The 18,115-nt window shown below is 36.2% G+C and overlaps 1 protein-coding gene across 1 annotated transcript; it reads left to right on the top strand.

The window, feature by feature from the left end:
* The first annotated feature begins 629 nt into the window (after window positions 1-629).
* Window positions 630-16,544, top strand: LOC120624406 (E3 ubiquitin-protein ligase RNF185-like). Its single transcript, XM_039890934.1, has 4 exons — window positions 630-1,068; window positions 1,594-1,732; window positions 9,946-10,108; window positions 13,395-16,544. The coding sequence occupies exons 1-4, from the start codon at window positions 914-916 to the stop codon at window positions 13,490-13,492; spliced, it is 555 nt and encodes a 184-aa protein (XP_039746868.1). The 5' UTR covers window positions 630-913; the 3' UTR covers window positions 13,493-16,544.
* Window positions 16,545-18,115: the final 1,571 nt, after the last annotated feature.

Below are 18,115 nucleotides of genomic sequence, written 5' to 3'. Positions count from 1 at the left end.
AATCCCAGCGGTATAAAGTATATTTTTTTTACAATTTGAAATTAAAGTTACGTAAAAAGTAACAAAAAGATTGTTTACATTAAAAGACAAGTTAAAAAAAAAATAGACTGTAGGTAGTTTGTAGGGGTCAGTGCACTAGAGGTTAATGGGTCTAACATACTATATCCATATAATACACAGACTTTTTTGCTGCCTATTGATGAATATAATAAGTTTATTTTAGTCTAGTCAACAAGTTCAAAAGTTTTGATGCCTTGATCGCGCTCCTATAAATATGAGTCATCATGCGATAGCTCATTCAATTCGGAAAGCCGTCTACAAAAATATATCAAAAGTTTTATATTGTGTAAGTGAGGGAGTTAGCTCATTAGATACATAAGAATTTTTAAACCTAAAACTCTTTTATTTGTATTTCATTAGTGAGCTTACAATTACAAGACAAAAATATTAAATCAACGTATTACATAGTGCTTCTGTTCATATAAATGTAGTGTTTATATCCTCTTCGGTCTTCGTTGACTGGGGCAATGGTTTATAGTCTGTACTAATTTAATGAAAGTATACAAAGAGTATAAAGACTAAAGAGTACTTTATAGTCTAAAGTCTATGGTCCGAGTCTGTGGTAAATTAATCAAAAATTATAAAAATTGTATCGACGTGAAGTGTATGTATCCAATTGCTGTGCACGGGGGTTTTAATTAATTATTGTTTTTGCCACAGTTCCTTACGTTAATAAATTGATGAAGTACTAACTATTAAACATTTGTGTCTTAATAAAATCAAGTGTGCTTAAACTAATTGGATTTAAAAGTATCAGTGTCCTCAGTTGTTTTGTGTCGTTGATAAGACAGTGTTGTGGAAAATAATTTGTGAGTGACGTAATATCGAAAAAAGTTGGTTTTTCTGAAGTGTAATGGCAGAGACGAGTGAGGCGAAACCCAGCGCTTCGGCACCAGGCGGAGATGCTGGGGGCGAGGAGGAGAAACGGGACGAGCGAATGCTTGAGTGCAACATCTGTCTGGACACGGCTCGTGATGCAGTCGTCAGTATGTGTGGCCATCTCTTCTGGTGAGATATTACGACCTTTACTCTGCAGAGAAAAGCTATATAACGAAAAATATATTTTTGATGTCAACTAGTACGTATTTTTAAGATAAGCGGGTTCAAACATACACAACCTGTTCCGTTTGTAAGTACTTGTAAGTTCGACTGTTGATTTACAGTTACAGAAGGATTAGAAATAAGGAATGAAATGGCTTCTCTATGGCTTGAATCCAGCTTACATATGTTTATGTAAATTATATATTGTGACACATTTTTAATTGTAGACATCTAACTTAGTAGCTAATATCTTATTTTCATAAAGATATTTTATTCAGAAAGAAAATTCCACAAAGACTACGAAGCAATAAGGCTATTTGTACTCTATACTACTTTTTCATGTTCAGTTTGTCTTAAATACATCCATTCATCCATACGGAGCTCTCCATTGGGTAGCATCTATGCATGGCTTAAAGTACCAGTGACACAAAATAAACTTATCTAGTTTGTGATCAACAAAGAGTTTTTGTAACCATAACATATTTCCTGCAGTTGGCCTTGCTTGCACCAGTGGCTGGAGACTCGCCCCAGTAGGCAGGTGTGTCCAGTGTGCAAAGCAGCTATAAGCAGAGAAAAAGTCATACCCCTATACGGCAGAGGCAATACCAAACAAGAGGACCCGAGAAATAAGGTAAATTTACTAAACTCAAATATAATATCTTAAGATTATGCTAGCTGGTAGCTCCTAGGTATATGGGATTTTTGTATTGTGTTGGATATCTTCTTTTTATCACAGGAAATTGAAAATATAAATTTGCTACTTTATAATAAGTGAATTATACCAATACTAGTTAAAACACAAACCTAATCAAATAATTTATAAAAGCTGTGGACTTGATATTGTAGAATGAATACTTTGTTATCAGAAGGCATTGCTCTGAGTGAGTGGATTTATAACATTAAGTTACTTTATTAATTTGTAAATTATAAAAATACTTAAACAGCTATTGACCTCAAAACTATTATTAACTTGTGTTCAGGCTCAAGAACTATTGGATTCAGTTGCTACCTAGTGAGGTAAATAGTATTTTTACCACACAGTAAGTATATTAAAAACTCTGGTTTTCATTTATCTTGTTAGGTCTATATTTTAAAATGTAGAATCACTTTGTTATCAGCCCATCTGTCATAAATGGATCAAATCTAATTTTGAGTCCTGAAAGCCAAAACTGAAACTGTCAAAAAAGTTTATGGTTTTGTGCAAAATTACCAGTCTTTATATTAGTAACTTGATGTAATAATCAATAACAAAACAAAACCTACCTGACTCAATATAATGTTACATTCACATGCAATTTCCACACCAAACAATGCATGCAATAAAAAGCAAACAAGCTGCCAAATGACACTGTTGTTCACCTGAGGCTCGGTTTCTAACCTTAAAGTTTGGTTAGACATCAGTCTCTCTGTCCATCCTTCCATATGTCACCACCCTTGTGTAGGTTTTTTAACACTCACTTTGTAAGTATTAAATGTATTTTTTTAACAATGACACATGACATTGGTAAAGTAACAAGTGCTGATATTTGGAACACCTAAAAGTCAAATAAGCAAAATAAAAAGAAGAATATAAAAAGATACAGCCATTTATAGAATATTCTAATAAGGAAAATATTCTCTTTTAGCCTGTTTCTCTCTTTCTCTTTTAACCTTTAAGCCTCAGAAAGCAAAGGTCTTAATTCCTTTTTAAAATTGTTGCTACAAATAGTTTTAAACTTATAACAATTTGTTGTATAAAGGTTGTGTAATATGTTGTGTTAAAGTAAATGTTACTCATGTTTATGAATCATCTTAGACGGCCGACTGGCGCAGTGGGCAGCGACCCTGCTTACTGAGTCCAAGGCTGTGGGTTTGATTCCCACAACTGGAAAATGTTTATTTTTTGTAAATCTTATTAATGAATAAAAAATGCGATTCCAGTCCTGTAATGGTTACATGTTACCTTACAGTTTTATTTTCACATAAGAGGAAAGCGCGTTCTGTGTGCTACTACTAGCATTTACGGCGATCACCTACCCGTCTACTCTGCGGTAATTGTGCACAAATTCTCCAATTGGGAGAGGTCTTTAAGTCCATCAGCGGATTGTTATAGGCTATTGATGTATGATATTATTCTCTATTTCTGATCTTGATCTATACACTACTCAACCGTGAACTTTATTTCAATGACTACAATTATAATAAGTAGTTTATTATTAGCATGATCATTTATATGCATCCCTCATTGTTATGTCGATAGTATCGAACACGATTCCCGGTTTGGTGATTAATTTGAATAAGCAACAGAATTACAAAGGCGTTCCAATATTTTAGTGGCTTTTCCTAGCGGTAAATTTAGATTTAAGTGAACGTTTCAGTCTTACTTAAAAGCAAAAAGTAATACTGTAAAACAAAATTGTACGTTTAATTTTATCTTGTGGCGGCCACTTTGATGATAACTTATATTCCAGTTAACTTAACACAATAATGCCTGTTTTCACTAACGACGAAGAAGGCAATGCCTAAATAAGTAACACCTCAACTTAGGAGATTCCTAGGCATACATCATTTTATGAAAATTAAGCTTAATTTGGTATACTCCGCGAAAAGCATGGGAATCTGTATGGTGTCATTTATAATTTCTTATACTCCACACCAAGTCATTGTAAAGTCAACATCTCCTGAGGATGCTCCGGTTTCGGAGCGAAACGTGCGTAGAGGGTAACTTGGCCGAAGTTCTGTTTGGTATGGAGTATAAGGATTGAAGAAATTATAAATTACACCATCCTGCTTTTCGCGGAGTTTAGCAAAATAAGCCTAATTTTCATAATATATCATGGATTTCCGCAAAGGAACGCCTGCTTCTATCAGATAGGCATGCATCAACCATTCACCAATAGTTTTCACCTAAAGGTTGGTGATACGTTTTTTCAGTGACAAGGGACGTCAGAATATTATTTATAATAGAGATTTTGTCTCACACTCACTCACCTTGTTATAAGCACTGATCACTGGCTGCTGTCACTTTGTTTTTGTCTACAATAGATTGCCATCATTTTGGAACTGTAAGTTGTCAGCTACACTAAACTTATTTGCGGTGGCGACCTATAGATTACTAAAAACTCTTCCAAACTGATTTCCAATATTCTTTAAGGCGGTGCTATTGAAATTAATCGCGTGGTGTGTAAAAGCATAATTACTATTCTTCGTCTTGGGCGCCTCCGAACCAAGTTCAAGTCTCTGCTTCATTGTGCCAAGGTCAAAGTCAAGTCTTCATTTAAATTGGCCTACAAGAGGACTACAGAATAGTCAATTATTTATGAATTGCTTGATGACCGCTCGCTTCGCTATCCTCTCTCAGTGGATAGAATGATGAGAGTTAAAACAACTTAACTAAACGTAAATTTACATTGCAGTTGTGGCTTATAAAGTCCCAACTTCTCCAGATAACCCTCCTATATTGGATCCTTATTGTAATTTGTATGTAGGTATGTCATGATAGTAAAAGATGCTTTAAGATTTTTTGCTAATTTTACAAAAATAGATAATATATCATTAGACCCGAAGAATTTGTCCGGTTGTCGCATATTATACTAAATCAAGACGTATAGTGTAACTAAACCAACTGCGTCCTATCAAAGATCTCGCCGTAAGGTTTTATAATTTGTTAAATAATACTGGCACACACACACACACACACTGTATTAATATGCATAATTTTTTAGAGAAATGCAGAGCAATAATTGTACAGCGCATGGTCACAAGTGAACCTTATAGCAGTACGTTTCACGTTTGGCGTTCCTAAAAGAACGAGAGATTACCTACAACTGCGCATGGACACTTTGTGAGAGTGTACCTCTAGCGGTGCGGTCCGCGTATTTAAATTAGACAGCGCATGGACACCGGAGTGTACCTTAAAGCAGTGCGTTCTGCATTTGGACGTCAAGGCAGGGCGAGGCTCACTGCGGGGACTAGTATGCCACAGGCCTAAAACCCAGCCTAACATAAAACAACAGAATAGAATCATAAAAGGTTTACCACGTTAAGTATCATATTAAGTTTACCACGTTACTGCATCACGTCATAACATCACAGTGTGATGCAGTACTCTAACTCAACTATTAGAGTATCGCTCCGTTGCATTATTTCAAATAATACTCCGTTTACAACACCACGTGAAGAGAAAAACGATTTATTCCTAAATCGTAATTTCCATATTCCACTTCTTTAAAAGTTCAAATTATCAGTAGTACGTATCTCTCAAACGTTTGCCTCCACAATGCCTTTACACATCATCCGCATTACATTTCATATAGACACAATACTAGCACACCGTCTTCGGAGTGCTGAGCGTCCGAACGCATCGCCCCTTGTAGTAGTCGCAGGGCGAGGCGGGCCTAATGCATACTTGAAAAATTAAATTGTTAAAATATATTTACTTTATAATGCCATGTTTTAGTACATATCCAAACTTAATTATTGAGCCAGGTTTGATCGAATTTGGTTACGAAATAAAATTATGAGGTCCGATTTTCTCTCGGTATTACGTTCTTTAAAAATATTATTTATGTAGCGAGTAGGGTAGATTCGTTACAATAGGTTTCGTTGTTTATTTTATATATTCGATACTCGTAATCATTGATTTAATATGTTGCTATCTGCTCGTAATTGACTTACACATTGCCTCGCGCGTCGACATTTTCTACTTCCTTAAAACAATGGAATGCGCACTTGCTTGCTTTCAAAACAACATCCATCGTCATAATGACGAACATACGTTAATTAATACAAATTCGAAAATATTGCTTAAATTATGGTTTACCGTTATTTTTTTTTTTTGACAATATACATTGCCATCTAGCCCCAAATGAAGATAAACACCCAGACAGTGAAAAATATTCATGTTCATCACACAAAACTGTACAGTTGGGGGAATCGAACCCACAGTCTTGGACTCTGAAAGCAGGGTTGCTGCGGTCTGCGCCAATCGGCCGTCGAAGTATTATGGGGATTGTTGATATTTCGGCATCGAGTTGCATGGATGTGATTGATGGACGTGGTCACGACGGGATAACGATCCAAGTAACTGACAAAAATATTGTATTGAGTTCCCACTGTGGCGCAGCCTTGACCTAAAATGTGCAAGATCCCGGATTTCCGGTGTGGGTCAATGAGAATTCTTAATTTAAAATTGACTGCTAGCAGGGCATGCATATATGAAAATTGTCTACTCGGGGAAAGGGTAAAAATTTATCTTCTCCCACAGCTTTATCAACTCTCAGAGCACTGGCACTGGGCACACAAGTGTAAATAATATCCAAATAATATATGTAAACATATGTGTATAAACGGGGGTAAACTTCTTCGGCTTCGGCTTTAGCCGGTGGACCCGTTAATTATATCCCCTGTCAGGGGACATAATTTTTGTCTTCTGCCTGTGCGAGCATGTTTGATTAAGGATCACGAGATCTTGCTTTCCGTTCCTCCGTTGGGAAATATTAAATTGTCAGTGCTAGCTTTGATTTGTATTTCAACAATGCCCACCTTTTTGCGCGGAAAGTACGATAAGCGCTCTCGTAATCTTAAGATAAAAGATAAAAAAGAAAAGGAAAGGTATATAGCACTGCTTGACGCCTGATTGGCGCAGTGGGCAGCGACCCTGCTTTCTGAGTTCCAAGGCCGTGGGTTCGATTCCCACAACTGGAAGAATCTTCTTTGAAGACCTTTCTTACGAAAGCTGTGATCTTATAAGAATCTCTATGAGATCTTATGGAATTTATAATTGTGAGAATTGTCCTTAGTCTGGACAGGTAGGAGGCTTTAGCTGCGTGGTCAGTTACCAACCTAACGACTTCGTTTTCGCGTTCCGGTACGACACCGCTTAGGTACCGATTAGGGGTTGATGGGCTAATTAGTTTAGCATAACGCCATAGCCAAGAGATTAGCCCGCTACCATGTTGGCAAATTCTATACTAGATAATTGTAGGTCCGTTAACTTGTATTGTAGTATATACAGTAGCATTGTCTCAAGCTTCCGCGGTACCGATGGCGAGAGCAGACCAATGTTCGGGTTTTGAGGAATCATGCACACCCTCATTATGAAACTAATAAAACCATAATAAATAATAAATTTTAACAAAGAATTAAGATTATAAGTTAATGCTACTGAAAACACATAATGTGTACGGAAAAAGGAAAAATAAATACATAATACCCAAAATATTTGAAGATTCCACTCCCACCCGCATTGCAACATTTAAATGAAAAAATATATATATTTTTAAGGAAATGTAAAAGACATTTTTTAGCTAACAGTGCAATAAATACCACTGTTCGATTAAGATTGTCTAAATGATTTACATTAAGATCGAGTTACATTTACATTAAGATTAAATAGCTGAATAATCATAACGATATATACTTGCGAACCCGCGGTCCTCACCAATAAACGCATAGTTTCTAAGGGGATGGCTAATTATGTGGGAAAATGTTTGTTACATATATTTTGAACAATAAATAAAAAAAAAACAATTTTACCTACCACAATGTGATATTGTAGAACTGTTATCTAGTATATTAATGCAATATAACAAAAAAAATCTTATTCTTATATATAAACGCGATGATTTCAGGAACTGGTCCAATTTGAATAGAAGGCTATTGCCTGTATATCAACACGCTTAGACCAATAGGAGCATAGCACCAAATAAGAATGTTTCAAAATCAGGCTTTTTTTTCCTTTTGAGAGATTTCGCTGCGTGCGCTGTGCAAACGTTTAAAGTTTCGATAAAATCATGTATGATATAGAATCCCTTTAAAAACTTAAATCCGCGACATAATAATAATGTCTATCTTTCAAGGTTGCCTTATATGCGGACAGTCGCGAGTTAGTGCAATATATAGATGATTTGGACAAAACGTGACACGTGCGTCGTTCAAACTTCAAAGGAAGGAAATATAATAATACATAGTAGGTACAGGGGAATACATTGTATTGTAATGTAGTTATATTTAGGCGCCGCCGCGCCGTCACATCCACTGCTCATGAACTATTTTTATTATCACTCTCTGTCATAAAAATATTTTAGTTATTTTATTCTTATTATAACATCTTATTTGGAAATTATATTTCAAGGTAATTAATTTTCTCGTCAGCTCGGGCTGGAGATTATATCCCCGTATTATAGACCCTTACAAGGGATATAATTGGGGGATATAATGTGTCCACCTGCTAAATCACTGGAACATGGAAAAGGAGAAGTTTACCCCCGTTCATTAATAGACATATATTATTTGGATATTATTTCCACTTGTGCGCCAGTGCTCTGGGAGTAGATAAAGCTGTGGGAGAAGGTACATTTTTATCCTTTTCTTGGGATATAATTGTGCCCTGCCCATGCTAGCCGTGCAGGTGTAGACATGATGCTGCATTGGGTCCATATTAATGATTGAACTAAAAAAAATACAAAGGTGGATCGGCCATACATATTACGAGCATTGTATCGATGGTCTAAATTTATTTTGTTAAAGCCTGTGTTGTGTTAATAAATGTGAGCGTGTTTATTGATTTAGCCTTTTTTATACGCAGCAACGGATATTTTTGCATCTTTATAAGAATGATGGGATAGATTTATTACGCACTGATAATAAAAGAAAAAACAGATTTAAATGTAATTTTGTATATACGAGTAGATACATTTCAACTTGAAACCCCTATAATAATATGTAGAGACATTGTTTCACGCTAAGCAGCGTATTATGAGTCGTAGTTTATTATAAAAATCATCAGAACACGTGAAGTAGGCACGTGGTTATGCGAATCCTGCCGAAATAAATGGCATTGATCTCTGAGAGAGAGGCGTTTTGAGGAAATATGTATAATTTTGCTGTTTACATTTCGTTTCTTCGTTACAGCGCTCGGAAGACTCGTTTGTCTGGTGGTTACCACGTTCGGCAAAGGATCCTTAGGTCCTAGGGTCGGGCCTTATCTGGCCATACTCTATAGGGTATTTGGTTTTTCTGTCAAGAAATATGCCAATTCCTCTATAGAATATAATGTATAAAACTTGCACACTAAGTATTAATAATTAAAAAAATATATTAATAATAAAAGTAGTCATTCGGTTTTTCATTATCAAACCAATACCTCCCCACTACAGTTTACGGGCCTTCTCTCAGAATAAGAAAGGATTAGGTCGTAGTCCGCCCCGGAAGGCCCATGTGTGAAATGGTAGTCTTCCGACACCTTTGTGTGACGTACGAGGTGACTGGATTTCCTGTATCGTTAGAGCAAGTGATATTTAGCTAACCATATAACTCCTAAAGGGGTTAGTTAACGTTAAATAAAATTAGTTAAGAATATCGATGCTTGTGGCATCATCATATCAACCCATACCCGTCACACTACAGGGCACGGGTCACCTCCCACAATGAGAACGGGTTAAGGCCGTTGTCCACCACGCTAGCCCGATGCGGATTGGTGGACTTCACACACCTTTGAGAGATTATGGAGAACTCTCCACGTTGATGTTTTCCATCACTGTTGAAGCAAATGATATATTAATTGCTTAAATATATGATGCTTGTGTATTTTCTGTTAATTATTCTGGAGAATCGATGGTTGTTGGTCCCAAGGTGCTGGAATAGCAACCCCGTGCCGGTAAACGCAGTGTTGATCGGGGTTGGCCCCCAACATCAAACAAGTAGGTGGAGCCGCTGGAAACAAGCGGTTAGGACCGTGGATTTTAGAGCTCCCTACAAAAGATTTATGTCCAGCAGTGAACGTCAATCGGTTGAAGTGCTGATGGTGATGATTATTTAAAGTCCTGTAGGAAGTTGAGTAACGGTGGTATGTTTGGTGCGCAGGTGCCCCCGCGGCCCGCCGGCCAGCGCACGGAGCCCGAGAGCAGCGGCGGCTTCCCGGGCTTCGGCTTCGGCGAAGGCTTCCACATGTCGTTCGGTATCGGCGCCTTCCCTTTCGGCGTCTTCACTTCCACCTTCAACTTCGGGGACCCGCGCCCCAGTGCAGGTACGCCGTGACAGCCAAGGCGTCAAAGTCAAAAATATCTTTATGCAAGTAGGCGCACAGGTGGCACTTTTGATGCGTACATAAGAATTACACGGTAGTGACATGATGGCGATAACCACATTCGTAAACTTAAAACTAAAGCTACGAGGGTTCCAAACGCGTCCTGGTCTAAGAAGAAGCCCACAACAACCTTAGCCGGGTGTTTTTTTTTGTTATCACCATCTCACAATGTCATTTTAAATTATTAGAAGAATTATTGGTTAGAGCAATCATTTACACCCAAGCTTTTTTATCGATTACTTATTACGATTATACTATAATAGGAATTTTCTATAAGCTTCTTGAAACGAATCCTTACTTTAATATTATAAATGCGAAAGTGTTTGTTTATTTGTTTGTCCTTCCTTCACGCGTTAACTTGATTTTTGACAGTTGCTTTGACGGAGAGTAAAATAGACTTTTTATCCCTGGAAAATAAAGTGTACTCACGGAATTTGTAAAAACATAACGCAATTAACGCGCACAAAAACGGTGGGCAATAGCTAGTAATAAATAAGTACTAGACGACCCGGTGAACTGCATCGTTTTTTTTTAATATTCCACTGCATGTTCAACTTTTAGGAGTATGGCGCTTTTATAAAAATCGTACCCCTAACATGTTTATGCGCGACATCATACCGGAACGCTAAATCGTGGGTCGTGTGGTAAATAGCCACAGCCGAATAGCTCCAGACAAGATGTCTAGTGGTTAGTATGTTCAAGTATAAATCACGAGGCCCTGGGTTTGATTCTCGAGTAATGTCAAGAATTATTATGGCATACTCGTAATCGTTTCCAGCGCGACAACGTAACGGAACGCTAAATCGCTTAGCTGCATTACTTTTGCGGTACTTAAGTTTTAAAGTGCACCGAACTTAACAAAAAATATCTCAATCGTTCAGCCATTTTTTAATTTTTCCGTGAACGATCGGCAATTTATGTTAATGTAACATAAATAGATGTTAACATAACATAACCTAAATAGACTAGTGTTTTCCCGTGATATCGTAGGCGTACAGTTTCTGATAAGTGTTTTTTTTGCACGTGTATTTGGTCCCATAACCATAAGGATTTACTAAGAAGCTGGCTTATTTCGAAATCACAGGCAGTCACTTCAATTTTATTTTTTTGTACGTTTGAGCCAGTGTTGAAACGCCAAGTCCAGTTTGTAGTGACCCGGTTCGAAAGTCACATTCAGCCGAGGGCCGGCTACTAACGCGGCGGATATTCCTCACCGCAATAAACAACATTCTTTAATTTAACAGCTCATTTACTTTTATCCGACTTCGAAAATGGTGGTTAACAATTCGACAACCATCTGTGTAATATTAAAATAACAAAATATTCACATCCTAATTATTAGTATCATTACATTAGGGCTTTTAAATATATAAACTAAGCTTTATGAGTGTAAATATGCCTATAACATATGTATGGATATTTTTATCTACAAAGGATTTTTTTTTCAATTTTCAATGTAATTTGTTGCGTAACGTAGTAAGAGAGTTTTTTGTGTGACATGATCACTATGGTAGTAATTTCACTCGCGCGGTAATGTAAGCTAAGCGACGATTAATCATTTCAAAAAACTTTACAAGAAAATCGTGAAAACATTTGTATGCGAGTGATGATTCCGAAGCCGGTTTAGATGCAGGACCCAGCTGATTAGGAAGCCATTCCGCCAACGTGCCGGCCGACACCCACCGCGTGTCATTGCGGGTATATGAGCCTTGGTTTCCGCAAATAGACATGTTTTAATGCCTATACAGGATTATTTCTGTGGCCATGTTTAACATTATTTCACTAACGTTATATAGGCTATTTAAATTAGAGGCAGCGCTTACAAGAAACGTATGTAAAATTATATCATCATGATCAACCCATCTATCGGCCCACTATTGGGCACGGGTCTCCTATCAGTATGAGAAGGGTTCAGGCCGCCTACCGCCCTGGCCAGGTGCTGATTGGTACACTTCACACGCCGTTTAAAGCAAGTGATATTTAAATCGCTTAAATTAAAAACGCACATAACTCCGAAATCAGTGATGCGTGCTGGGGCTAGAACTCAGTCTCCACGAAGGGAAATCCGAAGCCTAACCCACTAGGCTATAACTGCTACTACATCCCTACTAATATTATAAATGTCGATGTAAGTTTGTTTGTTACGCTTTCACGCAAAAACTACTTAACCGTTCCTCATGAAACTTTGTACACATATTCTTGGAAGTGTTAGAAGTAATATAGGATACTTTTTATCCCGACATTAAGCTCGGTTCCTTTGGGAGAGGATATGAGTGTTTGACGATTTTACACCATAACTTACATAACTTTACATCTAACCGATTTAAATATTTTTTTTTTGTACTATAGAGGTTATAATATCTGTTTAATTTTACCCAAACTATGGTTGGAGATAGAGGACAGAACTCCTCAGCGGACAGCAGCAAACCCCTCGTTTAAGGCTTAGCGATACTGAATACTTTATTTTTTTTAGATCTACAAATAAATTTAATGCCACATCAAAAAACAAAATCAAAAGTCGCGGGCAACAGCTAGTATTCAATATGGTTACTATCGTAACCATGTATTTGACACTTACACGCATATCATCGTTCATTCGTTTTTCAATCGAAAAATAATTTAAAAAGATATACTCTTTTTATTTTTCGATTCAAAGACTGTTCTTTAATCACAGATTTCGCCAAAGCTTTTCTTTAAATTTTTCGATTGAAAAACAAACCAAGCGGTTTGTTTTTCAATCGAAAAATAATGTAAAAAGAGTAAGTATATCTTCTCAGTCTTTGACAATAGAAACAATAATGTTCAAATTTATACCAGATTTTCGACCGGTTCATTCAAATCATTTTACTAATATTTAAAGTCAGTTTTCGGATGTGAAACATCTATCTATACTCGAAAACCTGATTTTAAGTGTGGCGATACAGACCGCGGTGACGCATATGATGGAATATATGTACTGTACATAGTTTAGTTGTCGGTATTTTAAATAAATTTTTAAATAAAAAAAAAAAAAAAGATTTTTCGCATTTTATAAAAATGCATCATTTCATAGAACAAATTTGTGATGCTTTTCATTATACCATATGCGATTCCTGTCGTAATCTGTTCTTTTTATGCATATAAACTTCGATGTGACACATCTGCCAGCTTTTTTGTGACGGCTTTCACATTTTTTTTGTGAACGAATCACTTTGATGTATTTTAAAGTATAATGTTGTGGTCGCAGCGCCGCGCGGCACCGCCCAGTTCGAGGAGGAGCAGTTCCTGTCCAAGATATTCCTGTGGGTGGCCATCCTGTTCGTGCTGTGGCTCGTGTTCGCGTGACCACAGCTGTTGGCCGCCGCCGCCCGTGCGCCCGCGCCGCTCCTGCTGCACTGAGCCGCATCGCCACGTTAACGTAATGCACCAAGTCGCCCTCGCCGTACGCACGTCTGCGGCCTTGGTACAAGATTCGCGCGCTCGGGGTAAAATGGATCTTATTTCTATCGCGTAAAAGCTCGAATTATGCTACAATTCAATAGCTCGGGCTTTTGACATATATTTTAGTTAACAAAAATCAGAAGTACAGTATTTGCGACTTTAAAGCGAGTTACATTAGGTTCATTTTACTTTGACGATACGAAAACGACTCCTCGGTTGCGAGCAAGCAAATCTTGTACTGAGGCTACTGATTGGCCGGGGGAAGTTGGCTCTTCGAGACGGAATTAATAGTTCGGTGAAATACGATCGCACGTACTGGGGCCCAAAGTTTTCTATTGCAATTGTGTGTCACTGGTGGATCAATGACCACAAATACATATGAAAAAAAACTTTAAAAAATAAAACGTTTATAATTATTAATATAGCTTTGCCCGCGGACGTCTGATTTTATTACGGTTTTTTTTGGAAAAAAGGAGCCTATGTAAGAGCTGCTTAAATGATGATACGAACACAATAAACTATAACATTCCCTTTTAGTAGGAGTATTTTTTTTTCATGTTGACATTCTCGTTATTAAAAAATATTACTTATTTCATGCAGTACGAGAACTTACGGTAATCGAGTGACAAGTTAACACAACTCGAATAGAAAACCATCCTTGCGTAAGTAATAATTGTTTTATTGTTTAACATAATATTTCTTTCCTTACTTTTTGTCTTTGATCGACTACTGACACACAATTATGAAAAGTTGAGTGTTTTCGCTCGACGTATTTCCAAAGCATGCGCGAGTTAAGCCGATAGATTTATTTAGTGTTTTAATGCTTCCATATTCGAAATCAAAGTTATCGATCTAGATATATTCCGGATTGTCATAATGCCGTCGAACGTATAAATATCAAATTTAAATCTTTTTTTTATTAGTTATTATTTTTAGAGTAGTATACTAGAATTCATTATATTTAGGTTTTTTTTCAGCTCCTCGGAACAGAGCACTGCAATGTTATTATTTATAACAACAGGCCAATTTATTTAAGGCGATATCCTATTACTGAGGAGCCGCCTCTGGTGTGCGACCTATTCAACAATATAAACTATGATTTATTTACATAATATCACAGACTGACATTATTTTATGCGAGAGAAAGGACAGCTTCTCTGTGCTTTCCGCTTGCATAAAACAGTTTGTTTTTATTTTGTATCCCGTCTCGTTGGCCTTGCTTTATATTATCCTTGCCATCATAACAATATTCCGTGCGTAGCGGGCGATTTTTGTGCGATTTTTTTTTCTAATTATAAGCAAAATTTTATTTTATTATTAATTTTGGATACCAATATGGTGGAGAGTATATATAATAGGTTAAAAATTGTTTGTGCATTTTAATTGGATGAACTAAATCATGTGCTGGATATCACACTAGTTTATTAAAAACGCGAGAAATATATTCACATGTTAATGTATATTAAGTATGACACAAAATAAAGGAAAAAATATACTAGCGAAGGACAATGAACAAAAATAATAATGATAAAATAATATTCTTCAAATCCCGCTAAATATAAGGAAATAAAGATTTAAAAAGCTACTTAAATCCGATGCGAATACAATAAACTGTTACAACCCCGATTTTCTTTATTAGGAGTTATTCTTTTATCATCATAATATTATGATGACATTCTTATTATTTAAAATATTATTTTATGCAGTCTGTTTAAAAAGGAAGGAAAATGTAAAAATACGTTAAATCGGAATTTCACATATTATTTTTTTCCTTTAGTCTGTGCTTATAAAGGGTTTATACATTAATTACGGCACGGTATTGACCCCTTTCCCCCTTAACGCGTGGCGCAGTTATATGCTGGGTCCCAGGGGTTCTTGAAGATAGACCGGCCTGGAGTGTAGGGCCAGTTCTGGTGGCATTTAAATTAAAGCTTTAATGTATTGAAATAAGTTTGTTTTTACATTAAACGTTGAGGTATTTGTGGACAACAAGGAATCCTAAATTTAAAATGCATGTATAAGGAGTCTGTCTGGCAATCTCAGACAGCGATTGCCAAAGAGTTGCAGGTTCGAATCCTGTAGGTTTCAAAGTTTTTACATGCATTTTAAAATTTATAAAATAGACATTTCCACAAAGTGTAAGTAAAAACATTTTAATAAAAAAAGATATTATATTTATAAAAACCTTTCAACCAATTTAGGCCATCTTGGCATGGCTATCTAGTGGCTAGTTTTTGCCTTATTACTTTTTAATGACGTCACCAATTCACTGAAAATTACTATCACACACAATTATTTAAAGACTTGTTATTCATCAAAACCCCTTTTTGACTGAAGCCTTGACAACCGAAAACAACTATTTTACAGTCAGGTTTAAATAGCAGTCACCTGGAGATGGTCGGCCTGTCTGAAAGGACCCTATGTTTATAAAACATGTTGTAGATATTATATTTGAATAAAAACATTATTATTGTTAGTCGATCAAATAGGTTGCTAGCTCTTTATATGATAATAAACGATCGAGAAATACGGCCGAACTTCGCTGTGGCAAAACTCACCGTACGTCGTATCAAAAAAATTCGCTAAATATACTGCGAAGAGTTCGCGTCCGCAATTCTGGGTTGTATATAATTTTGCCTTGTCAAAATTTGCTTCCTTAAACGTTAGCTTTAACAATAAAACAATTATGACACTGTAGACACAATATCTGAAAAAAGGAATAAGTATATAAGAATAAGTTTTGATCAACTAGAAATCGCCAACTATGAAGCTTGCTCACAATTTGTGTAACACTTAACTTAAAAATTTTGCATACAATTTGTGTAGACAATTTTTTTTTTTTTTTTTTACGTCATTTATAAGTGTTTGTTTTCAACAATTCTGGTAAATAAATGATCGACATGAAATAAATAAATTAGGTGTCTTAAAAAAATATGTAGCTTTTTTTTACGTTTGTTGTCCTGGTTAAGACAACAAACGTACCTGAATTGTATTAACGTTGTATTATTGAGGCATCTGCTATAGTGTAACTTTTCTGACAGTTGCCAATCTAACCATCTGTCATGTCCAAACCGCTGTCAGAAAAGATACGCAATACAGTGTCAATAACTAAAGTAGCCTAACCCATATTCCTAAGCAATAATAGCTAAATGGTGTATTTTTTAGTTTGATATATTTATTTTAATTTTGGGTTTGATCACTTTTTACATACAATCTCATGCGTTGAAACGGGGCTCGATTAATAATGTTATAAGTTGAAACATGTCTACATATGAAATGTATGTTGTCACGTCAGTTTTCTCATCTATTACAGCTGACAACGTTGGAAGTCACAAGTGGCGATGACAGTACTACCACTCTTTATGTTTCAACGATTTCCTCGTACTTACGCAGTGGTAATTTTTATTAAATTCGCAACCGTCTAAATTTTATTATTTCAGCCAATCATGACGCACCACATTTATGCAAGAGACTTCTTCGTCCGCTGTTTGTGGTTGCGTTCACGTCACTTGCGTCCACAGCTATGAGAAATTGCTGGAGTCAGATGTTATTGTATTTCGAATTTTAACATGTAGCAACAAGGCTTGTATTTCATTGGTGATTTCAATATATTACTCATTTCTGCGCTAATGAATTTTGACTATGCAAATTATAAAGTGGTAGAACATTACCGATGTGAAACAATTTCGTATTTACCATAGGGACTCTAATTCCAAAAGTGAGACCACCATTGGGGTGACTAGTATTCCGAGAAACACAAAAGCTCTACTGACCACTAATCAACTGACACTAACAGTTTTCAAGTATCGAAACAATACCTTTAGAGTAAAATGGCACTAATGTTCTTTCTATTAGAACTTAAATTCGTATCACACTTCTATAGCCAGCTGGCGGAACAATTGTTTATTAAAAATCGGTAGACGGATCGAATTGGCGACTCTAAAACTAGTACATTAGGTCCATTTTACTTTAATGTTATTGTGGATTGTGTTAAGTTATTGTACAGCTCAGTGAGAGACCTCTTCATATTTTTTAATTTCGGTAAATAGTTTATATTGTTTTGAATATTCCTGTAACATAAGTGTATATAATTAATTTCAAAATGTTTGATATAAATTATTTAAATAAAAATAAATGTGCTATCAACAACCATGCATTTTTTATTTGCCAGTTATCCACGCTAAATTTACGAATTACATATTTGAACCAATGAAGCTCTCAGGAACGAATCAGATCTTAATTGAACTTTTGCACTGGACTGGATATCCTGTAAAATGAGGAAGTCAAAGGCTTACATATTTTAAATCTATGTTGATCAGACTTTCTTCTTCTTTTTCTTCTATGTGACATTATTACGATTCATCGACTGCCTAATTGATATTGGTAAGTATCTTAGATCAGCGTGCGCTTCATACACACACTAAAGCACTGCCTAACCTAATTTTAAATATATCAGGAGGATGTTTCCATTTTATGCCAGCTTCTGTGGCAAGCTTCTGCATAGGAGAGAGGTAAAGGAAAGAGCAA

The sequence above is a fragment of the Pararge aegeria genome, chromosome 6, assembly GCF_905163445.1.
Source record: "Pararge aegeria chromosome 6, ilParAegt1.1, whole genome shotgun sequence".
Taxonomy (NCBI): domain Eukaryota; kingdom Metazoa; phylum Arthropoda; class Insecta; order Lepidoptera; family Nymphalidae; genus Pararge; species Pararge aegeria.
This window is presented reverse-complemented; position numbering and strand designations above follow the sequence as displayed.